The following is a 25,335-nucleotide window of genomic DNA, read 5'->3' as shown; positions in this document are numbered from 1 at the left end:
CCGTGCCCAAAGCCGCCCCCTGGCGTGGTGTCTTAATGTCCCATGTCCTTCAGACTACATTGGTGTGAGACATAGCCTATCCAGGGCTTTGGAGTTTAAATGTATATTCGAACCCAACACCAGCTATGACAGGTATCACACATGCACTCAGCCAGTGTCTTCAGACACAACACAATCCCACATCAGGAAGACACAACACAATCCCACATTAGCACTGAATAGGCACAGGCAAGGCTAGCAAAAGGGTACAGAATTAGAACCACCAAGACAAATCTTTAAGAAATGGTTCAAGACTTACAGGTATCACTGAGTTTAGGGCAGAGAACAGGAGAGAAACGAAAGCATTACTCATGAAGGTATTGAATTTCAGTTAACATTTCTACCCAACTTAGCTGCTAGTTATTGTGAAATAAAGGAGTGAGGCATCATGGTACAGAGGGAAGGAAATTCACCTAGGAACTGGATCTGGGTCTCATTCTGGCTATGTGGCTCTGGATAAGGTCCATCAATATCTATATGGCAGAGAAGGGCAGGGGCATGGAGGCAGGTTCCATCACCCCCTGCTGTCTCTACTGACAAAACTACTCTCAGTTAACCCTGAAAATAAAAACACTAGAATCTTGCTCCTTCCGTTTTTGGCAAGTCTCGGGAAAAATCCTAAATACAAGAAAAAGCCTTATGTAAAAATGTTAACTACTGAATTATTTGTTACCCATAACGGAGAAAAAATTTTAAAAACACCCAGATGTGTAAATGTGTACCACAGTTTACTAGAGTTCACCCATTAGTATACTACTGTGGAACTAGTAAAGTGATGTTAATATAACACCACTACAAATAAGCAAATTACATGCTAAGCAAAAAAGGTAGAATAAAAATTATAAAGACAAAATTATTTAAGTTATATTTTAAAAAACTTATGCATAAAAAAGAAATGGAAGACACAGCATTGTTAAGGGGACTACAAATGGAATTTCTTTTTCCCATTTTCTAAATTTTCTCAAAAGAGCATGTGAATGGGAAGATTGTTCAATATCAGTTTCATTTCCAAAACACTTATTATTCAGGCCAAGTTTTGAAGGGACTCTTTTGCCCATATCCTTTCTGGGTATACTGTACTAATATTAAGCTTGAAAATATCATGTCAAATCAGGATGGTTATATTATTCTGAAACTGTAAACCCGTATAAGAGAAATGATCTGGCAGAGATGCTTATATATATTTGTTGAATTAAGTTTTGTTTTAACTCATATCTCTAAAGAGCTGCATTTCTTCATATTCAGTTCAATTTTCATGGACTTCGACCGACCAAATCATTCCTGTCCTAATACTAACAAGGACATTTTGTGACAATATACTTACCATAACAAGGTTTGGGGAAAAGTAGCACTTAAAATATCTCAAGATGTTTACAAAGTTCAAAAATTAAATATGGAAATTTAAAATTATGAAAAAACTGACTCAAGGAACTTTGGTATCTTTCAGATTTAACTCCTCAATTGTTTGCTGATCTGTACTCCTTCCAAAGGGATTCTGTGTTATTTCTACAAACATAAGTTCTTGGGACATGCTGGTTTTACGGTGAAGTAAACGTGCTTTACAAATATGTGAAAAGATACATGTTAACTTTAGAAAGAATAATGTGAAGAAAAGGTGCCAGGCCACAGTTTTAACTTCAATGTTTTAATATCATGAAATACAACTACAAAACACTGTACGAGTATATTTTGTTCTCTACATGGAGATGGAATAATACATTTGTGTTTTTACCAGAATCTCTACATCCAGCGTTAGCCACTGTACCAACGGCTTTCCACAGGGATTTTCTAGTCTTCCCATGAGGTCTTATCATGAATAAAAAAAGCTCACAAATCTTTTCAACCACTGCAGATTTATATTTAGCTTAACATTTTTGTTCAGCTGCTTTGGAGAACTGTTAAGAAATACAAAATTGCCTTAGCCAAGAGTTTTGAGAGGCTAAAGAATTTTGTTGTTTCACGTTGGCCAAGATCTCCCTTATGTTGACATTGCAAAGACACTGTGTACTTCTATGGGGTAAGAAAAAGCGTCTCAATAGCCCTCTTACTACTTAGGAAGGTCAATTACCAGTTCCTTAAAAGTACAGAATATTATAATAGATAGCTATTGGCCAAGCAGCACTTCATGAAAATCCATTATATAAGACAAATAACAGCAACAGAGAGCCATAAAGCCCCACATGTACTAAAGAAAACAAGTTTGGAAATATTTAAACTAAGTGCTTTTCCTACCTCTAAACTGGTTTAACTACATCAAGTAAGAGTAATATCAGCCAATAAAGAAAAAGTAAACTGTGCTAGTGTCCAGAATTAGGTTCAAGAGTATACCTCACAGTTTTCAGCCATTCCAGCTAAGACTTTGTTTATGACCGACAACAACAAAAAAAAGATGAAAGTAGCATTTACTTTGTTGGAAATAAAAAAATTAAAATACTGCTAATTTCACAAAATATTTGAAACTAACTTTGTTTTTATAATAAAATGTTTATCTTGTTTTTTTAAAGTTTTAACTACCGCTCTTACTGTTCAAAAAAATCAGTCAAAGTAATGTCAACCTTTAGGGATAAACTTTGGGGTACTTAAGATAACATGTTTTGAAAACTGAACCACATTTTTAATTGCCAGCATTATGCTTTGGTCTTGGTAGAATCATCTTTGTTTCTTCTTTTTACATCCCAATTATAAACCCTGGCCATATCTGCAAGAATTGTCAAAGAAAATGCAAATGCAATTCTAAAGATAACATACGCAATGACTAAGTAAGTATTCACTCACATGTTGAATCAGAAATCGTGCACACAAAATACCGGTAACAGCTAGGATTGTGAGCTATCTTGCTAGAATACCATTTGCTAAGAAAATACTGGAACTAAATTCCACCAATACAAAGTCAAGGCCTCAAGTCAACAACTGTTTAGCATATGTAGCCAACTGAAGCCTTATACTTGACAAAACATGTCCTTGACACTGTCAACAAACAGTTTTAAAGACAGCTCCTCGTCCATGAAAGTTCAAAGACTGTTGACACCATATCCTTACAGGCAATATTTAAATTAGTACAATTCAATTATCAATAATTTCATCTTTTACCCCCCCCCTTTGGTTTCATAGGACATTCACTCAATTTATTTTCCTTTCCACAAGCACCACCCTGTGTAGGCCCTCGCATATCAGTGATTTCTTTCATGGACTGTACCTTTGGTGTTGTATCCTAAAGTTACCAGTGTAACTCAGGCCATCTCGATTTTCTCCAATGTTATCCTCTACGAGTTTGATAGCTATTTCCCTGGACTTCTGTGGATCAAATCTCCACATCACGAGTCCCATCCCAGCCCCTGCTCTAGGCCTCCACCAGGCCTGCCTTCCGTCTCCCAAGTACTCAGCGGCCGCTGTGTGCCGCATGCCACGTGCCGTGGAGAAAAGAACAGGTGCAGCTCCCACGCTTGCAGTGCTCCCGACCTGGCACAGAAAACCAAGTACTGAGTGCAAAGCACTAAATAAGCACAGAGAAACAATAAAACACCCTGAGGATCTGAACAGGTATAGAAATGATCTGATACTTGAGATGTACTAGGAAGGAAACGAAGGAGTAACCCACAGAAACATAAATAGGGGGAAATCGTTCCAGGTGGGAGGAACAAAGTGGAAATGTAAAGGGTGTGGCACATTGGCAGGGGGCAGTGAGGAGAACCGATTGGGGCTACTTGGAACCCAGGTGCACGGGGTGGGGTGGGGGAGGCTGGGGCAGGAAGAGGTCAGGGGCACGAGGTAAGACGGTATGGGACACTTCACTCAGGGCCTCTGTGCATACCTTACCTGCAACAGGGAGCCACTGAAGTTCTCTATCGCAACCAGAGGAGCAAAAATAGGATGCGTGACTCAGTAAATTCACACTGGAGATAGTGTGAAGGAGAGGTGGGAGAAAAAGAGACTATAAAACTACTTAGTCTAGGTTCTGGAAGGCCAAAAGGAGAAAATGGACAGAGAGGTCTACAAGGGAAATTTGACAAGAATCTGGTGATTGGTTGGCTCTTGGTGATGAAAGAGGAGTGGAGAGCAACTCCCGAGCTTCTGTCCTGGGGAGTGTGTGGGACCAGTGTCCGCAATAGGAACCAGGAGAGAGAAGTCAGAAAGGAGAGGCACAGAGCTGGGTTTCAATATAGCTGCCCCCTCCCTAAGCAGAACACCTGCCTCCACCTCTCTTCTCTGCTCGTCTGAACCGTCTACTGCCTTTCAAAACAAACCAAGTTCTAACTTCCCCAAGTCTTCTTTGCACTAATTCCAGCTCATATCTCTTTCCCTAACTTTATATTGCCTTGGCATGGCATACACGGAATGAACTTATATTTTGCTATGAAATTATGATGTAGCTTTTTACATGTTTCGTTCGAACACAGCAAGACTCTGCCGCTCTTTTTTTGCACTGATTCCCTCACCATCCTGTGCCCCATACAGCTTAGCACAGTTGCAGCAACATGGGAGACCCTTAATAAATGCTTGCGGATTAAACTATTCAACTGGCTATGAAGGCATCTTGAAAAAAATATTTGAAAGAAAAACGCTTATGCATTTTGCAGTTTCCAAACCTTCACAACTCAGGTCAGATTAACCTATCTACAAACTTATTTCAGTATTAGTTCCAAATATGTTATTTATCACTCTCATAAAATCTGCAACTTCAAATTAGCCCAGGAATAAGGATATTCTTCTCATCAAAGTAATGCAAATAAGAGTGTTGAAAATCATCCTTCTCTTTTCCTCCCTTTGCTTTTAGTTAAAGAAAGGATACTGACTTCTGTGGTAGTAAATTGATCTCGAAGAAAGTCAAGGTCTTCCTCAAGGGAATCAAGATTCTTTGTAGCAGTCGATAAATTCTTTTCCAACAATGCCTGGGCTTCATCAATATCATATTCAAGCATCACATTAGCCTGGAGAGAGGAAGTCACAACAATTACTGAACATTCACACAGTGTCTCACAGGGTCGGCAGGGGTTAGGCCAAGTCTAGCTGCCCTTTCTTAGAAGTTTTCTTGGACTCCAGATATTCTCCACTCACTTATGCGTTCACACCACAGTGGCAGAGCTGGGTACTCGTGACAGACACCGTGTGGTCTGCAGAACCAAAATATTTACTCTCTGACCATGGGGCACCCGGGCGGCCCAGGCGGTTGGGCATCCAACTTTGGTTCAGGTCATGATCTCACAGTTTGTAAGTTCGAGCCCCACATCAGGCTCTGTACTGACAGCTTGGAACCTGGAGCCTGCTTCAGATTCTGTGTCTCCCTCTCTCCCTGCCCCTTCTCTGCTCACACTCTGTTTCTATTTCAAAAATAAATAAACGTTAAAAACATTTTTTTTAATATTTACTCTCTGACCTTTTAAACAAAGTTTATTGATCCCTGGGTTAGAGAATATATTTACATACACTACATCATCTATTCCTCATAAACAACACTGGTCAGTCAAGTTACCACCTTCTTTACAGCTAAGAAAATGTGGGCTCAAAGAGGTCAGGTTGCCTACACTAATATAGATAGTAAGTAAACAGGAGAATTAAGAGAAAAACCAATGATCAGACATCAAATTCCATCTTTCTACAACCTCCATGATGACAGTAAATTGTATTACACTTGAATCAATTTATTTTCTTACAGTTTATTTAGTTTGAGAGGGGGAGACAGAGGGAGAGAGGGGATTCCAAGCAGGCACCACACTATCAGTGCAAAGCCTGACTCAGGGCTCCATCTCATAAACTGTGAGATCACGACCTGAGCTGAAACCAAGAGTTGGACACTTAACCGACTGAGCCACTCAGGTGCCCCACATTTGAATCAATGTAAATAGCTGTTTCTGGGGCGACTGAGTGGCTCAGTCAGTTAAGTGTCTGACTTTGGCCCAGGTCATGATCTCACGTTTTGTGAGTTCGAACCCCACGTCGGGGTCTCTGATGACAGCTCAGAGCCTGGAATCTGTTTCAGATTCTGTGTCTCCCTCCCTCTCTCTGCCTCTCCCCTTCTTGTGCTCTCAATCTCTAAAATAAATAAACATTAAATTTTAATTTAATTTAAAAAAAGAAAGTTGTTTCTGAGCTTAAGCTTAAGTAATTTAAAAGTTTTCAAATACATATATATTATGTAATTTGATCCAGTAATGGCAAGCTTTTACTGTCCCCTTCCTTTTCTTCAAATATTTTTTAATGATTTTATTTATATTTGAGAGGGGGGCGGGCAGAGAGGAAGACACAGAATCCGAAGCAGGCTCCAGGTTCTAAGCTGTCAGCACAGAGCCTGACGCTGGGCTTGAACTCACGAACAGCAAGATCATGACCTGAGCTGAAGTCGGACGCTTAACCGACTGAACCACCCAGCAGCCCCTATTGTCCCCTTCCTACCTCCAACAGATGTTAGGAGCAAAGACAAAGTGTGTTGAATTCTGAAGCTCTGGTGTTACTGCCTACACTTAGAGATGCGGGCATTCTGGAGGTGGGGAACCAAACCTCCTCCAGCACTGAACTCTTCCCATCACCTGACTTACACTGGGCATTTCCTGAACCACTTCTCTCATCTGACAAATGGAATTTAAAAATTACTCAAAAGATGATTGTAAGGATTAAATCAGACAGACAATATGAAAGTGTCTGGCACAAAGTAGGTGCTACATAAATAAATACTTACTGACTGAATAACCCAATCCGTGACAGTTAGAAAACTGTATACAAATTCGAATAGGACAAAAAAACATTCAATGGAAGCACATGTCTCTTAAATCCCAGACCCCAATCTCATTCCCAAGTCAACTGACACTGTCTCTTATTACTGTTTAGTTTTCAGAAAATCTCTACACTTTGGAGCTGTACACGTAGCTTGTTACTTTGTATGAGAACCTGCCTGGGGTAATGAGACCTGTGGACAGTTACCTGGCCCATCAGGAATGGCCTGGATGTCTGGTCAGACGACTGAGAGGAGTAAGGCAGGAAAAATCACAGACAAGGCCTATGAAATCGTCTAAAATTGAAATATATGGTTTAAAAAATGGACTCCATTTTCAAGGTTTTCTTTAATAATCTTTTCCCCTTAACTTTAGAGAGAACTAATAAACTCTTATGGGGAAGATACATTTATCGGAGGTTCAACAGTCCTTTCCATTTTACTTCTCTTGCTCTTCCCTCTGTTACATTTAAACGATACAGCACAAGAGGAAGGGGATGAGGGTTTCAGGTAGTTCTGTCTTGACCAGGAGAGACCCGAGCATATTGTGAAGCTCACCACACTCCTCACCTCAGTCCGTCTCCAGTACAGACCCCTTGAACTCCACCTCTGTTCCTTCCAGGGTCAAAGAGAGATGGGCACTTTACCCAGCTCAAACAGTACTGCTATGCCGGGAAAACCATGCTGGTTTACAAATGTAAGCCAAGAAAGCTGTGGCCATTTCGGTTACTTACCCCCAACCACAGACACACTTTATCAGTAGGAGGAACCGAAGCCTTGCAATACAGGTTATCCGCCAGTAAGAATCTAGTCTCCAGTGAACTGGTGGACTCCTTGGAAAAAAATGACAGTACTGTAAATAGGTCAGTTTAATTAAAAAGGTTATAAAGGAGAGATCACAGATCTGAACCTAAGTCACTGAAAACCGTCCCATCACGCCAACTAAGTGTAGTGGCAACAGAAATGAACGCTGGAGCCAGACACCTGGGTGTGGGGGGGATGGATTCTGGATCAGCTACTTACTACCTGTGTAAATTGAGCATTTCACTTGACCTCTCTGTGTCTCAGGTTCCTGGTCTGTAAAATTAGGAAAATTGTCCCTACATCTCCGAAGGCTGTAGCAAGCAGACTTTACACAAACACAGACACACACACACAACAGTGCCTGGCACAAAGTAAGTGCTATGCAAGAGTCGGCAATTATTACTTCATCAGTGCTTCATGCCCAACCAACAAGTTTTCTGAAGTTTCTTACAAATTTCACCACATGAGTTTATAGATACAGTGGAATACTACTTGGCAATGGGAAAGAATGAAGTCCTGCCATCTGCAAAAATGTGGATGGAACTGGAAGATATTATGCTGAGTGAAACAAGTCAGTCAGAGAAAGACAGATATCATATGTTTTCACTCATATGTGTAATTTGAGAAACTTAACAGAAGACCATGGGGGAAGGGAAGAGGAAAAATAGTTTCAAACAGAGAGGGAGGCAAACCATAAGAGACTCTTGAATACAGAGAAAAAAACTGAGGGTTGATGGGGGTAGGGGTGAGGAAGAGGGGTAAATGGGTGATGGGCACTGAGGAGGGCACTTGTTGGGATGAGCACTGGGTGTTGTATGTAAGTGATGAATCATGGGAATCTACTCCCGAAGCCAAAAGCACACTATCTATACTGTAGGTCAGCTAACTTGACAATAAATGATATTAAAAAAAACTTCACCACATAAAATAATGTATTAGAAATACAGTTATCCTGTCAAGTAATAAATCATATACATATATAATATACACATATATAAATACACATATATTAAATATAATATGCTTATAAAATTTAATCTTTACAGCCTCTAATGAGTATGGGATTAAGACTTAGCACATTTTCAAATCCAGTTCTGCCAATAACCAGCTATGTGACACTGGTCAAGTGTAACCTTTCTGTAATGGTCCCCTCAACTGTGAAATGAGAACCCAAAACATAATTTCTAAGATTCTTTGCAGATCCGTAAATCTTGGACTCACTCCTTATTCTTAGGGAGAACAACAACAACAAAAACCCTTAGATGCTGTTACCTCAAAATAAGGTATTTTCTTTTTGTATCGAAAATAATTTTGGGGTGCCTGGGTGGCTCAGCTGGTTAAGTGTCTGACTTTGGCTAAGGTCGCAATCTCACAGTTTGTGGATTCAAGCCCTGCGTTGGGTTCTGTGCTGGCAGCTCAGAGCCTGGAGCCTGCTTCAGATTCTGTATCTCCCTATCTCTCTGGCCTCCCTCCCATTCGTGCTCTCTCTGTCTCTCTCAAAAATAAATAAACATTAAAAAAAATTTAAAAAAGAAAATAATTTCAAATTGCATTTAAGTTTTATAAATACTCCATATAAGTAAAATAATCCAAGATGTGTAGACCCTAAAATTAAAGCTGACTTGGAAAAAAAAGCCACAAAGCCACATTTATCACAGAAGCACACTGCACATGTACATAAGAATCAAGGCGGCAGACTGGATCTACCAGCACATTCAAATACCAGTAACCAAGGAGTCAAGGAAGATGAATTTCTGATGAAGTATTCTGGTTCATTCACATTTATAAACAAAAATGCACTTACTTTTTTCTTCTGCATGTATTTTAGAATTTCTAATGTCTGCTTAATTTCAGGAATCTGACCTTTCAGCCTGTGAATAAGAAAAAGGTTGACTTAGTGTTCTGCAGGCAAGAAAAACCCTAGGACACAGTCTTACTAGCTTTGCATTTTCTATCGATATCTTTTTGAGGACTGCTAAAATCATCCATTTGTCAAAACCCACAGAATATACAACACAACAGTGAACCCTAAGGTAAACTAGGGAGTTTAGTTAATAAAAATATACTATGTATTGGTTCATCATTCATTTATTTTTTAAGTTAGGCTCTATGCCAAAAGTGGGGCTCGAACTCACGACCCCTAGAGCAAGAACCACATGCTCTACAGATTGAGCCAGCCAGGAGCCCCTTGACTCAACAATTGTAGTCAATGTCCCACTCTGGTGGAGGCTGTTGAGCTGTTGAGAATGGGGGATGCTCTGCATGTTTGGGGAGGCACAGAGTGTATGGGAAACCTCTGTACCTTCTGTTCAACTGTGCTATGGAGATGTGCTCCATAAATGCTCTAAAAATGAACATCTATTAAAAATTAATCTTAAAAAACAAAACTACTAGCAACTGTCCCAAGTGACATCAACGTCACTGACAAGAAAATAAGAGATAAAAATATGCTGAAAACACTCAAAGTTACTTAGAAGAAAGAATGAAACATTTTTTATTTTGTTGGCACTGAAGTAGCTCTTTTCTGTGATGATTAGAGGCTGCCCAAGGTCATAAAATGTTTTGCATGGAAAAACGTGCAAGCTAGTTCTGGGGTCCCTGTCAAATCACAATGGAATCTGCAACAAAACAAACTAAGGATACAGAAACAAAGCTGTGGTTCTTTCAGAATGCATTTAACTAAACATGACTGGAGATTGGTATGTAAACAAAATTTAAATGTGATGATGAAAATGTACTTATTATAGAAGTGTTGAATCACTATATTGTACACCTGAAGCCAATATAACACTGTATGTTAACTACACTGGAATTTAAATGAAAATTTGATAAACAAAGAAAATATACTTATTATATAAAGGAAGTCACAGCATGCATGAAGAAGAGCAGCAGGGAAAACTTTATTCTACCCTGTGCTACTGACCTGGCAAGAAGTGTGGTAGAAGAGCTCGCTACTTAAAAAAAACAGTATCGATACCATAATGTCTTTTTTTAAACGTTTATTCATTTTTGACAGAGACAGAGTGTGAGCGGGGGAGGGGCAGAGAGAGAGGGAGACACAGAATCCGAAGCAGGCTCCAGGCTCTGAGCTGTCAGCACAGAGCCTGACACGGGGCTCGAACTCACAGACTGCGAGATCATGACCTGAGCTGAAGTTGGACACTTAACCAAATGAGCCACCCAGACACCTAATACCATACTGTCTTGATGACTACAGCTTTGTAATACAGCTTAAAGTCTAGGATTGTGATGCCCCCAGCTTTGCTTTTCTTTGCCCACATTACTTTGGCTATTTGGGGTCTTTTCTGGTTCCATACAAATTTTAGGATTGTTAGCTCTGTGAAGAATGCTGGTGTCATTTTGATAGGGATTGCACTGAATGTGTAGATTGCTTTTTGGAAATAAAGTCCAGTGAATAATCTAGAAACACATACTTAGCATTTATGTTTTTTACTTAGTTTGAAGGATAATGCTTTGTGAACTCTTTACAAATTCAATATGGATGTTGTAGATCTTCCAATTTTGCTTACTTTTGTATTCTGTGTTGATATAGGTAAATGCTAAGGAGCTATATTTGTAAAATATCTGATACACATACAACATAAGAAGAATGTTCAGATAAAGATTTTTTGGTCATGCCAATGATTTCTAGCATATATTTTTGTATGTAAAAATATTACGTTATACATAAATTATGGAGCATATACAAATCAATCAGCTGCAGCCCCAGGCAACTTAGGAACCTCATCACCCCTCCCCAGTCTGCTCCATCCCAAGAGATAGCAGCTCTCCTGAACCATAGGCTTACAGCCCCTTTTTCTCTTTTTCAAGAGTTTCATCACATTTACGTACATCCCCAAATAATATATTCTTTGCAGGTTTCTTGGCTTAATACAATCTCGTGTTATATGTGGTTTTCTTGGGTTTGCTTTTTTAACTCAGTTAGGTTCCTAAGACTTGTTCATTCATTTTCAGCTGTGTAACATTAAATTCTGAATATAGCACATCTTCTTTATCTACTCTCTTGCCAGTGGACAGTTGGGTCAGTTCTACGTCATTATTATTATATGAACAACAGAAATCTCTAAGTTCTAGGAATGGGTAGGGGAGTGAGAAGGGAGATGGAGGCTTAGAAGGGAAGCAAACCAAATCTTCAAAAGGGGAATACAGCTAAAGGAGAACTTTCTAGGTGTTTTCTCCTCCATCTAAATTGCTCTGGGTGAATCACCTTACCTACTCTGTCATTGCTACGGGGTGGAAAAAGAGTAGAACTGACCAGAAGCAGAGAGGTCAGGCTGAGGAGCTGAGAAGACAAATACTGGTCCCCAGTCACCCCCTTCCCCTCACTCCTACTCCCAGGAGTGATGACACCAAAGACAGCCAAGGGCGGAGGAACTAAAAGAATCCTCAGAGACCAAGTCACCTGGCTGGGGAGAAGGGACATTTGTCCAATGGTGGTGCCCTAGACTATAACACTAACAGCATTCTTCCTACCCCTACTCACCAGGAGGGGCTTAAATTACTCCCACCTCCACATTACTCCATGACTGGCCAAAGTAACTGGTATCCCTGAGGGAATGTGAGCTGATGGGGAAAAGAAATGATAATCTGATAAACACAACTACAATAAAAAAAGACAATTAAATTCAACAATGTCCATCAGATGAAACAAAATGAAACACTAAAAGATTAGATTATCAATAAGTATTTAAAAATACCTCAGAGAGCAAAAAAAAGGATTATTGGTAATATGAAGAAGAAACAAGTAGCTATAAGAAGAACCAACCAGAATGACTAGGTATAAAAACGTAATGGCTCAAATAAGGAACTCATGGACATCCATCTAATCGCCAAAAGTCCAATTACCAAAGTCAGAAGAGAGGAAATAATAGAGAAATGGAAGGCAGAATTAGAATCATCAACATCTATATTGACAGGAATCCCAAAAGGAGAAAAAAATTAACAGAAAAAAATGCAAAAAATGATAATCACAAAATTTCCGGTTAAAGAACAATAAAAGACATACAATTCAGGTGTTAGAGAGATTACCACAAGAGAATTATGAAGTACTAAAGAACTTTTATACAGCTGAAGGTGAAGTTAAAGACAAATGATAGGCTGCAAGGAACCATTTACAGCATATGTAAAGACAGAGGTTAGTATGCAAACTACTACATAGAGCCATCTGCTGCAAAACAACTCAATCACACAAAAAAATCGTTTTTGTTGCATAGCTGATATCAGAGGTGAGGGAAGTTCCAGAAAAAAATTAAAGGGTAAAAAACTGGAAAAGGCTTTGGGTTGAGCAGTGAGACCTACAGAAAAGTAAGCATCATGAGTCAGGTGCCACTGTGGGCTGCAGACCTAAGCCTGCCCTCCACCCCCCACCCAGCAGCTCAGTGGGGGAGCTCGCATATTAAGTGCCAGAACAGGAACAGGCTTGCATAGAATAAGCACTCCTGGCAAAAGCAAAATCCTCTATGGATAAAGGCAAACCACACAGCTATATCCATACTAAAAGGAAGCAGACATACAGCTCGGTAAGAAAGACAAAAGACAGCCACACACAAATTCCAGTGAATTAAAACAAAAGAGATGATGATATCAAAAGTACCCAAAAAGAAAAATTAGTTTATCTAAAAAGAAAGGCTAGGTTTAAAACAATAACCTTATGTTGTTTCCATGGAACACCCTTAAATAGAAATAATAAACAGGTAGACAATAAAGAGACAGAAGAGATGCATCAAGAAAATGTTACCCGAAAAAAGCTGGAACAGCTGTAAGCATTCAACAAGACAGACCTGAAACAATAAGCATTATTTTATATAGGGTTAAGTTCACCAAAACATAGTAATTCTCAAACTGCATGTGCCTGATAATGGAGACTAAAAAGGTTTTAAAAAGGGATACAAATTGTCCCAGGTTCAGAGGGGAGACCGGCCCTCCCACCTGTAACCGTCCCAACAGCCAGAGAAAACACACACCCTGTTAGCTGGAAGGCATCGGAGAGCCGCTGAGGGTGGCAGGGACCACAGGCGTGACCCCTGCGAGGGAAGCAACTTGGAAGTGAGCTCATCTCCTGCAGCTACTTCACCACATAATAGGTAGGGGATGCTTCTCTTTATAGAAGTATACCAGCTTATGTATAAATTTAAAAATAACTGAACTAGAACATCATTTTGCAACTCACAACAAATGGATCCAGCATGGAGCATCATAAAAAGAGACAACTAGATACCATCTACCTCTTAATGGAAAAACGTTACACAAACCTATGAAGCAGTACTGTCAAAAAACCGCAAAAACCCTGAATACAATTAAGACCGTAGATCCAACTACCAATTTATAGTATTGAGAGGACAAAGAGAGAGGACAGAGAAACATGCTAGAAAGTTTCACAACTGCTTCAAAATTTAGCAACATACTTCTGAATAACCCATGGATTATAAAGATCTAAATGTGAAAAGATAAAACAATAAAACTTAAAGAATAAAACATGAAGAGGATATCTTCATGAACCTGGGATAGGAAAGTATTGCTTAAATAGGATACAAAAAAGCACTGACTAGTAAGGAAAAAGATTGTTAAACTGCACAACATTAAAATTAAATAGTGCTGAGTCAAATACTATGTCCACAGTATATCCACTAAAAAAAGAAATTGAAAGCCTACCACACACCATACATAAAAATAAATTTCTAGATTAAGACGTTAAATGTGAAAAGCAAAATTTTAAAACTTTTATAAGAAAACATAGAAGTTTGTCTTTTTAAACACAAATAAGGATAGGATTTCTTAAACAAGACACAAAAAAATATTAAGGGAAATTTTAATCGAAAATATTTAAATTAAGAACTACTCATCAGAAGAAACCGTAAGAAAAAAGACAAATCACAAAAGGAAGAAAAATTTCTCACCCATACAGTTGACCTTTGACAATGCAGGGTTGACAAAATTCCCCCATGCGGTCAAAAATCCATGTATAGGGGTGCCTGGGTGGCTCAGTTGGTTAAGCATCTGACTATTGATTTTGGCTCAGGTCATGATCTCATGGTTCGTGGGATTGAGCCCCGAGTCAGTCTTCTGTGCTGATAGCACAGAGCCTGCTTGGGATTCAGTCTCTCCTTCTCTCTGCCCCTCCCCTGCTTATGCTCCTTCTCTGTCTCTCTCAAAATAAATAAATAAACTTAAAAAAAACAAGAACACACATATTTTTAAAAATCCACATATAACTTTTGACTCCCTCAAAAACTTAACTACTAATAGCCTGTTGACTGGAAGCCTCACTGATAACATAAAAAGTCAATAAACATGTATTTTATATAATATGTGATATGTATTATAGACTGTATTCTTACAGTAATACCTGACGTTTTCTTATTTTTTTCCAGTATTTCAAGGCTATGTGGTTCATCTGTGAGTTTTTTCAAAAGGTCACACATCCTCAAAAAATTTTTATATATGTATGTGTGTATATATATATATATATATATATATACACACACATATATCATACACATAAACACACACACACACACACACACACACACACCCTCTTACTCCATTTTCTATTTCCTTTGCATTTATTGCCTTCTAACCTAGTGTATACTCTAGTTCTGTTTTCTGGTTGGAATGCCAGCTCCATGAGGACACAAATTCTTATCTGTTTTGTTCACTGATATATACTAAGTATTTAGGATGATGCCACATATTAGGTGCACAATAAATATTAATTCTATTGAACTGTGTGTTTACTATCTACATTCCACTAGACTGGAACATCTCCAAGGGCAGGGACTGTCTGTTTTGTTAACTGATATACCCCAAATGTACCTAATTAGGAAGACTGCAGGTGCACACTGCAATTTTTATCCCTCACATTCAGGCCTAGAGCATATATAAACCTGGAGTGAGTACCCTACTATACCACACAGTACTAGAGTTAGCAATATAACTTTGATACACAAATTTCCTCCTCTCTCCCAGGGCTTGATCCTGAGGCCCATTTTCTTCTCTATCTATAACCTCCCTGTGGGTGACCTGAAATCCAATGGCTTTATTCTTCTTTTTAAAATGAAAATAAACTTTATTACAAAATTGGTATGTGAGAGGCGCCTGGGTGGCTCAGTCCATTAAGCGTCCGACTCTTGGTTTCAGCTCAGGTCATGATCCCAGAGTTGTGGGATTGAGCCCTGCATTGGGCTCCATGCTGACAGCGCAGTCTACTTGGGATTCTCTCTCACTCCCTTGCTCTCTACCCTTCCCTCACTCACGCTACCTCTCTCTCTCTCTCTCTCTCTCTCTCTCAAAAATAAACTTTAAAAAAGCAGTATATGAATACTGTAGAAATTTAACAATACAGATGACCAAATTTCTAAAAATGCCATATTCCCACCACCCAAAGATTATCACTGTTAATACACCATTAGTGTACTTCCAAATATCTGTGTACATATACATTTTTTTTCCAAAATGAGAGCATACCATAGTGTTTTCTATCCTGCCTTTTTCTGCTAACATTCTCTATCTGTTCATGTCAATAACTTCTCATCTCACTTAATACCCAGCCCATATTCAAATTACCCTGTCACCAAAATCAAATGAGAAAATATGTCTAAAGAAACTTTTGCACTTTAACATAAATGGCATGTTATGCCCAGGTGACCCTCCTCCCTTTAGTCTGCCTCCAAAACTCATACCCAGCCTTCAGAATTCTACAGAGCCATATGCTCTTCTTGGAAGCTTCCCCTGAACCTCCTTGCCCCCCTCCCGATCACACCTTTCCCTTGCTAACTCATTCCTTTGCACTGAAGTATCTTGACTGTTATACTTTATGTACTTATCTTATTTACATATCTATCATGCCACTAGACTGTGTCCCTGTTGAGAGCAGATACTGGACCTGATTTCACCCAAACAGGATCTGGCACCTAGTCGGAATTCCATAAATATTTAACTGACAGAAGAATGCTGCGTTTGTGCACAGCAGATATCCGCAAATATTTACTACAGTGAACTGACTTTATAAGCTGCTATAAAAATACAGGGAAATAAACAAGTAAAAGCAAGGATCCATTTGTCCTATGTCTATTAGTTATGAAATTTCAGGAAAATCATAACCTCTATGCATCTCTCATCTCATCAGAAAAATAAGGATGAACTACAGATTTAAGACGTTATGACCCTAGGTGCTTTGGAATAAGGTCTTCAATATTCATTCTATTATGTTTTCAAAACCATCTTTAGACTAATAACACCAAGTAGTGGCAAGGATGTGGAACAATTGGAACTCCCATACATTGCTGGTGGGAGTGAAATGTGGTATAGCCACCTTGGAGAACTTTTGGCAGTTTCCTCATAAAATTGAACATTATACTTACAGGTCAGCAATTCTAACCTTAGGTAATTACTCAGAAGAAGACAACATACACATGCACAAAGACTTCAAACGCAATGGGGAAACAACCTAAATGTCCATTGGCAGGCAAATAGATAAAAATAGATAAAAACTGGATGGAACTGGAGGGTATCATGCTAAGCTAAATTAGTCAGAGAAAGACAAATATCATATGACTTCACTCATATGAGGACTTTAAGATACAAAACACATTAACATAAGGGACTCTTAAATATGGAGAACAAACTGAGGGTTGCTGGAGGGGTTGTGGGTTGGGGGTGGGCTAAATGGGCAAGGGGCATTAAGGAAGACCCTTGGGATGAGCACTGGGTGTTATACATAGGGGATGAATTACTGGAATGTACTTCTGAAATCATTATTGCACTATATGCTAACTAACTTGGATGTAAACTTAAAAGATAGATAGATAGATAGATAGATAGATACAACTCAGGCAACAACAGATGTTGGTGAGGATGCAGAGAAAGAGCATCTCTTTTGCAATTCTGGTGGGAATGCAAACTGGTGCAGCCCCTCTGGAAACAGTATGGAGGTTCCTCAAACAATTAAAAATAGAACTACCCTATGACCCAGCAATTGTACTACTAGGTATTTATCCAAGGGATCCAAGTATGCTGTTTTGAAGGGACACATGCACCCCCATGTTTATAGCAGCACTATCAACAATAGCCAAAGTATGGAAAGAGCCCAAACGTCCATTGATGGATGAATGGATAAAGAAGATGTGGTATATAGATACAATGGAGTATTACTCGGCCATCAAAAAGAATGGAATCTTGCCATTTGCAACTATGTGGATGGAAATGGAGGGTATGATGCTAAGTGAAATTAGTCAGAGAAAGACAAATATCATATGACTTCACTCATATGAGGACTTTAAGATACAAAACAGATGAACATACGGGAAGAGAAGCAAATTTAATATAAAAACAGGGAGGAGGGCAAAACATAAGAGACTCTTAAATATGGAGAATAAACAGAGGGTTGCCTGAGGGGCTGCGGGGGGATGGGCTAAATGGGTAAGGGGCATTAAGGAATCTACTCCTGAAATCACTGTTGCACTATATACTAACTTGGATATAAATTAAAAAATAAATAGCACATCACATAGAAAAAAAAATAGATAAAAATTGTGATACATACATACAATGGAACAAGATTCAGCAGTAAAAAGAAATTAACCCACTGACACACACAAAACCATGGATGACTCTTAAAAGCATTATACGAAGTGTAAAAATCCTGACATAAAATAGTAGTTACTACATGCTTTCATTTATATGAAGTTCACAAACAGACAAAACAAATTTATGGTGAAAACAATCAGAACAGTGGTCGGCTCTGGGAGTGGGCAGGACTGGCCAGAAAGGGGAAGGAGGAAACTTCCTACAGTGATAGGAATGTTCTACATATTGATCTGGGCAATGGTTACAGAAGTGGATCCATCTGTGAAAATTCATCAAACTAAAATTCAAGATCTGACCTTTTTTTTGAGACAGAGAGAGAGAGAGCGCGCACGCACATGTGAGCAGTAGAGGGAGAAAGAGAAAATCTTGAGCAGGCTCCACATCCAGTGCGGAGCCCGAGTGGGGCTCGATCTCACAACCTAAGATCATGACCTGAGCTGAAATCAAGAGTCAGATGCTTAACTGACTGAGCCATCTAGGCACCCCTGGATATTTCATTATATGTAAATTATGCCTTAATTCTTAAAACGTTTAAGCCATACAAGATTAACCAAAAAGAAAAAAAAAAACCTCATGTAAATTTTTACACTTACCTCCTTTTCTTTTGAGCAAGATTGAGCTCCATAAACTTATACTTCTGGTACTGTTCATCCAGCTTCTTCAGTACTATATCTGCAGTCTCATTCCCAGGCTGTTTCATGAAGGAATCCACATCTTCCTTTATTATCAAAAATAACACATGACAAATTTTAGAATTTATACCTCTAAGCTGATTTTTGAGTGCTTCAACTTTATCTTTAAGACATAAAAGAAAAAAAAGAAGCTTGTATTTCCTTTCTCCAAAGGCTTGTTTTTAACTAAAAAAGTAGTTATAAAAAGCATTTCAGACATCGCACATACATTAGGTATCCAATTTATTCTTCCTCCACCTTCCTCTTTTTATTTATATATAGGGAAAGAAAGATGACCTTACCTGCTTTATGCACCCCCAGGTGGCCCTAGTAATGAAATGAAAATGGTAATGAAAATTACCAACAAACACATTGCCTAGTCACATGCCCCAGCCACAAAACAACTCAGATTGTATGCCAAAATTATCGACTGAGTTTTTTTTTAATGTAGGCTCCATGTCCAACATGGGGCTTGAACTCATGACCCTGAGACCAAGACTCACATGCTCTACCAACTGAGCCAGCCAGGTGCCCCTCGACTAAAATTTTTTTTTTTTATTTATTTTATTTTTTTTTTATTTTTTTTTTTCAACGTTTTTTATTTATTTTTGGGACAGAGAGAGACAGAGCATGAACGGGGGAGGGGCAGAGAGAGAGGGAGACACAGAATCGGAAACAGGCTCCAGGCTCCGAGCCATCAGCCCAGAGCCTGACGCGGGGCTCGAACTCACGGACCGCGAGACCGTGACCTGGCTGAAGTCGGACGCTTAACCGACTGCGCCATCCAGGCGCCCCTCGACTAAAATTTTTAATTCAACAAGTTCTGCCACTGAAATCATGTTAAATATGGTCATTTGGTTCCCAAGGCAAGCCACAAATACCTCCTTAAGTATCAACTGGTCAAAATAAAGTAAACCTGAAAGGCAAACAGAACAATCTTTTGTAACAGGAATAATTACGCAAAAAAAAGTAGTCAAACTGAATAGCATTTTTTAAAACGTATACTACATCCTGGTCCTTAAAGAAAAGCTAGTTAATTAAAGAAGGATCAAGAACTGGATGAAAATATATGGAAGCTTTAAGCCAAGCCTACTGGAGCTTTCCAGCACTTAAAAGAACGTTTTTCCTTCACTGTACGTTAAATTCAACTACCTTATGGTTTCTGCAATCTCTAGATCATTAATCTTATCCATGCTTACTAGCTATAAGGGAATATTTCAGCTAAAGCAAGACAAGAAGCAAATGAAAGAAACACAGCAAGGGAGTGAACCATGAGGCCATCAAAATTATCGGTCTAACACAGCAAGAGAAACTGCAAAGGTGAGGCTGGGGGCAATGGCTGAACTCTGCATGTAAAATGGAGACACATCTTCCTAGAAGGGTCACTGCAGGAAAGAGATCTAAATTAAAGTTTCTAGCACATGGTAAACGTTACTAGGAGCTTAGAGTCTAGCAAGGAGAATTAACTGTAGCAGCACAGCATTGTGGCTACAACACAGGGCCTGCCTGGTTTGAATCCTGGCTTCACCACATACTAGATGTGTTCACTTCAGGGAAGCTACTGAACCTCTCTCTTTGCCTCAACTTTCTCATCTGTAAAATGAGAATACCTTTTCCTCACAGGGGATTAAATGAGTTAGCATATGTCAAATGCTTAGAAGAATACATGACAGGTCATAAGTGCTCAACAAACATTAGCTATGTGTATAATACAATCAGCTGAGGGAACTGATGAAAGTGCCAAGCATTCTGTCTTGGGGTAGTGGTAGAGCTCAAGCAAAACTACAGAGAGGTCCTATCTGAACTAGATGTTGAGAGATTAAGAGGTCAGCCACTAGGCAAAGGGGAAAGAGACAATTCCAGCAAAGAAAACAAACTACTGCACCAGTGGGAATGGAGAAAAGGATGAGGTCTTTTAAGCAATACAGTATACTACCTCCTATCATCAAAGAAACTAATACATATTCAGCATCTACTTGGAATACTGAAAGTACATATTGCTTCCCACAGCAACTAAGCATTGTTATCCCTATCACACTTAAAGCCCCTGGGGCTCAAAGCGGTAAAATAATATGCTCAACATGAGGCAGTAATTGGGAAGTCGAGGCAGGATTCAAACCCTGGTCTGTTTAGAAGCCAATGTTCTTTCTACAGTACATGTTATTCAAATAATACATAAAAATTAGACTGCTTATATATTATATTAGATTGCATATATGTTATGTCATACTGGTAGAAAGTTAAAGGTCTAGAAAAAATAACCCATAGCAGTTTTAGGGGGAAATGGCATTTTAAGATAAGACTTTATAAAGCGTCAGATAAAGTGTATTCTCTGGAATTAGATTTTTGAAGTCACCTCTCGCTGAGGACCAAGAATGCAGTGTTCAAGGCACTGTGGAAATTGAATTCAACGTCTAGTTATGAGCTTATTATACTATGTGTCAGGCGCTGTGCTAGCACTAGGAGAAATGACACTGAGCCAAGATGACCACCTCACTTTCCTCCCACTGGCAGAGCAGAATGTATAAATAGTGGCTCTGGTACTCCACAGACTGCCCAAGTTCAAATCCTCAGTCACCTGCTTATGCACTATGACTGGGGGCATGTTACTTAAGTACCCCAGTTTCATCATCTACAAAATGGAAATGATAATCATACTCGCCCCCCAGAGTTCTGTAAAAGCATCAGGAAAGTGCCTGGCAGTCAACAGATTTTGTCTCTTGTTACCATTAGTTGGGAAATGAATGGAAAGAAATAAATGGTACAAAATAATAACAAAAGAAAACAACTACAAAACTGAATCACCAAATGCAACTATGCAATAGAGTGTATATAAAAGTGGTCTAAATAAAGAATAAATTGGGTCCATCGAACGATGTACGATATCATTAACAAAGAGGTGGAGATGCGGCAATATAGGTACAACCCAAAAGGTCGAGAACACTTCATTAAGACTTTACAGCAGCTCAGTCAGAAGTGAGTGAGGAAAGACGGAGGATCCTGGGCTGAAGGCCAGTCGGGTTCTCTCTCACTCAGTTTTCAAAAAACCATTTCTAGAGCAGCCTGATGGAAGAACAGTGTTGAAAGCATCTAGCTGCTTCTCTCTGGTTGGACTTCCGTTGAACTCCCTGTTCTGTGAAGCCTCCAAATTGCATTCCCTGCCTCCTCTCTCAACTGCACACCGTTAATTCTCTTCCAGCGTTAGAATGACGTACCTAAAACCCAATATGACCACATCGTGCCTTTCCGTAGACACTTTCTAACGACAGCCCGATGCCTACTGCACACAGCCTCGATTCCTTAGGACACACGAGGCCTTCGCACTCGGCCTCCACGCTACTTTCCCATCGGTGTCTCCTTCCACTCCGGCCAGGCGGCAGGCCACTGCGCCCCTTCGACGCACCGGTAAATTTCCTACTGTCACACCTGGGCACCAGCTGTTCTGCCTACTCATTGTACCCTAAGTCACCAAAACCGCCGGTCGCTCCAGCCTGCAGGCTGAGTCTCTCTCCGGCTTCTCGCCACCTCCCCCTTTCCCTTTCCCAGCAGCAGAGGGTGAACACCGGCGCCCGGGGGGGGCGGCCCCTCAGACCGCCCCGCCCCGCCCCGCCCCACAGGCCTCACGCCCGGCGCCCCCTTCCCTTCACCGACCGCGTTTCCCCGAGCGGGTCCCGGCACAGTTCAGCGCGTCTAGGCGCCTAGGGGAGAGCGGACGAAGGGCTCCCCCAGGTCCATCACCTCCACTCCTCCCCCCGTAGTCAAAGCCGGGCTGGAGGCGAGAAAGGAAGGGGTTGCCCGCGGGGCCTACGCCAAGATCCTGAGAACCAGCGTGCCTCTTACCACAAACACGGCCTCAGGAATCCCCAGGTGGAGCCGCCGGCCGTTCCCTGCGGCCACTTCTCCTAATCCACAACCGTCCTTAGCGGCCGCCATCTTGGGAAAGCGAGCGCGCGACTAGCCGCCTCTCGAGCCGCCAACCGCCGGTGGCCCCTGATTGGCTCGCTCACAGCTGCAGGCCCGCCCCACTCTTGTGAATCTGCGCGTTCATAGGCGCGCAGGAAGTAGCCCCTCCTTCTCTCGGAGGAGGAGGTGCCCAACCTATGGGTACCGATTGGCTGCGAGCAGGTGAGTGACAAGTGACGAAGTGTCGCGAGGGAGATGCCGGCTTTGCGGGAAGAACCAATGCGGACTCCGGGAAAGAGGGGTACGGGGGATTTTGTGGGTGGGAGGACTCGAGGGCCCTTGGAATCAGAGGTCCAACTGGAACGCCAGTACCGCGCCAAAACGGGCAGCACCCTCCAGAATGGTCTTTGAAGCGACTCGATCCCCCTCTCAGCTTCAAGGTGAACCAGGGACTAGACGCCATCGGGGAGCCTTGGTCTCGGTGCCTTTCTGGTCCCACCATCCCAGCGAGCTTCCTGGCCCTCAGAGAGGACTGGTTTTGTGCCTGTTTCGGTATGGAGCCGTTGGCCCGCTTTTAATAAATACCCAGCCCATTGCACCAACCTTTCCCAAAAGCCACCTTTGATCACAATCTTGCCACCCCAACTCAAACGTTTTCAAAACTTCATGTTCTACATACAAAATCCTAAACTCTTCCGAGGCTTCCAGTCCTAAGGCCTTCCCCAATGTCGTCCGCCACCACAACCCTTTGAAAGCAAGTGCGCTATACAGACCTAAGTAATTATTCTTTGGTCTCCTTTCTAACAACTAACCACCCTGCTCCTTCCTGCCTTTGCTTACATTGGAGTGCTTTCCAGTGAAGCGGTGCTTCATCCATTCACACAAACCCTACCATGAGCCAGCTCCTTGACGAATAAAGGATGTTAGTTTCTCTTACCCAGTGGGGATACATATGTAATGATAATACTGATTAACATTTATCAAAGGCTAATTATGTGCCAGTCACTGAGTATGTGATTTAATCACAGCAAGCCCAGTGTGACAGGGAATATTTTCACCCACGGTTTATAGACAAACTAAAGAACCTTAAAAATGAACTGATAAAGCTTTGGGGTGATTGTGGGGTGGTCCGGAGCTGACAGCCAAGAAAGAATTCTTGAAGATGTCTTTGGTGCAAAAAGGTGATTTTATTAAAGCATGGGGACAGGACCTGTGGGCAGGAAGAGGTGCACTGGGGTCGTGATGGGTAACTGTTTATATACCCACAGGTTGGTGGGGGGGGGGGGGGGGGGCTTAGGGACAGCGTAAGTCTCTAAGGAATCTTGGAAGCAAGGTTTCCAGGACCTTGGGGAACTATCTGTTGCTAGGAAAATGCCATTTATTACCATTTAGTAAAACCTCAGTCATGAGACCCTTCAGATGTATATTAGGAAGCCATAAGCTTGAAGTATGATTGCCAGCATATATCCTGGGGCAGTTGAGATAAGGAAGTTTCCAAAGAAGTTTTATACATTAAAGTAGACTTACAGGTTCCTGGGGGGTGGGTCAGGATAATGTTAAGCCAAGATTCTCTTTTGCCCCCAGCAAAGTGTCATCATAGAGGCAGCTGAGCTCCTAGAGGGACGTCACTCTGCCGGTTTCAAGGACTTGTCAATAAGCGGCTGTAGGCAGTAAGGGAACTTAATTTTTCATTTGCCTTAGTTTCCCACATCACCATGGCATGCACTTAAACCCCTGTCCTTTGTTTTTGGGTAGCCAGGAGTGTCTAAGGAATGTCACACATACCCCACCTGGGGGTGGGGTGCTGTTAGCCTGTACTTTGCCCTCAGCTTGCCCCACTCTCCCTCATCATGGGGTGAGGGATGGCTCATTTGTGGATGGATCATTTGTGGGGTGCCTGGATGGCTCAGTTGGTTAACCATCCAACTTTGGCTCAGGTCACAATCTCATGTTCATGGGTTAGAGCCCAAGTCGGGCTCTGTGCTGACACCTCAGAGCCTGGAGCCTGCTTTGGGTTCTGTGTGTGTGTGTGTGTGTCTCTCTCAAAAACAAATAAACATTAAAAAAATATTTTTTTAATGTTGACAGCAGTAATTTCTGGCTACAATTTGAAGTCCCTGGATTTCTCCATACATTGGCAGCAGGAAGAAGTGGAACAGTTGTTTTTGGAAAACTTTTGGCAGTTTTGGGGCACCTGGGTGGCTCAGTCAGTTGAGCATCCAACTTCGGCTCAGATCATGATCTCATGGCTCGTGAGTTTGAGCCTCGCATCGGGCTCTGTGCTGACAGCTCAGAGCCTGGAGCCTGCTTCGGATTTTGTGTATGTCTCTCTCTCTCTCTCTGCCCCTCCCCACTTGCACTCTGTCTCTCTCAAAAATAAAATAAGCATTAAAAATTAAAAAAAAAAACCTTTTGGCAGTTTTAATTTTAGACAAACACCTATTCTGACTCACCCATTCCACTCCTATATATTTACCCAGGAGATATATCCATGTTTGTCTGCAAAAAGATTCATACAAGCATGCTTGTAGAACTTGTATGTGTACATTAGTTTAAAATTTGGCTTAGGGGAGCACCTGCGTGGCTCCATCGGTTAAGGGTCTGACA

General features: G+C 40.9%; 1 protein-coding gene across 2 annotated transcripts; it reads right to left on the bottom strand.

Annotated features, from left to right (window-relative positions):
• Nucleotides 1-1,668: 1,668 nt before the first annotated feature.
• On the bottom strand, nt 1,669-22,794 carry VBP1 (VHL binding protein 1). Of its 2 annotated transcripts, none has more exons than XM_049644543.1 (6): nt 22,666-22,794; nt 18,748-18,872; nt 9,354-9,420; nt 7,480-7,578; nt 4,829-4,967; nt 1,669-2,737 (listed from the first exon to the last, which is right to left on the bottom strand). In XM_049644543.1, the coding sequence occupies exons 1-6, from the start codon at nt 22,756-22,758 to the stop codon at nt 2,667-2,669; spliced, it is 594 nt and encodes a 197-aa protein (XP_049500500.1). In that variant the 5' UTR covers nt 22,759-22,794; the 3' UTR covers nt 1,669-2,666. The 2 variants fall into 2 exon arrangements, with proteins under 2 accessions (XP_049500500.1, XP_049500502.1); XM_049644545.1 differs by lacking the exon at nt 22,666-22,794 and adding an exon at nt 22,041-22,633.
• Between the last annotated feature and the right edge of the window lie 2,541 nt (nt 22,795-25,335).

Source organism: Panthera uncia, chromosome X (assembly GCF_023721935.1).
Source record: "Panthera uncia isolate 11264 chromosome X, Puncia_PCG_1.0, whole genome shotgun sequence".
Taxonomy (NCBI): domain Eukaryota; kingdom Metazoa; phylum Chordata; class Mammalia; order Carnivora; family Felidae; genus Panthera; species Panthera uncia.
This window is presented reverse-complemented; position numbering and strand designations above follow the sequence as displayed.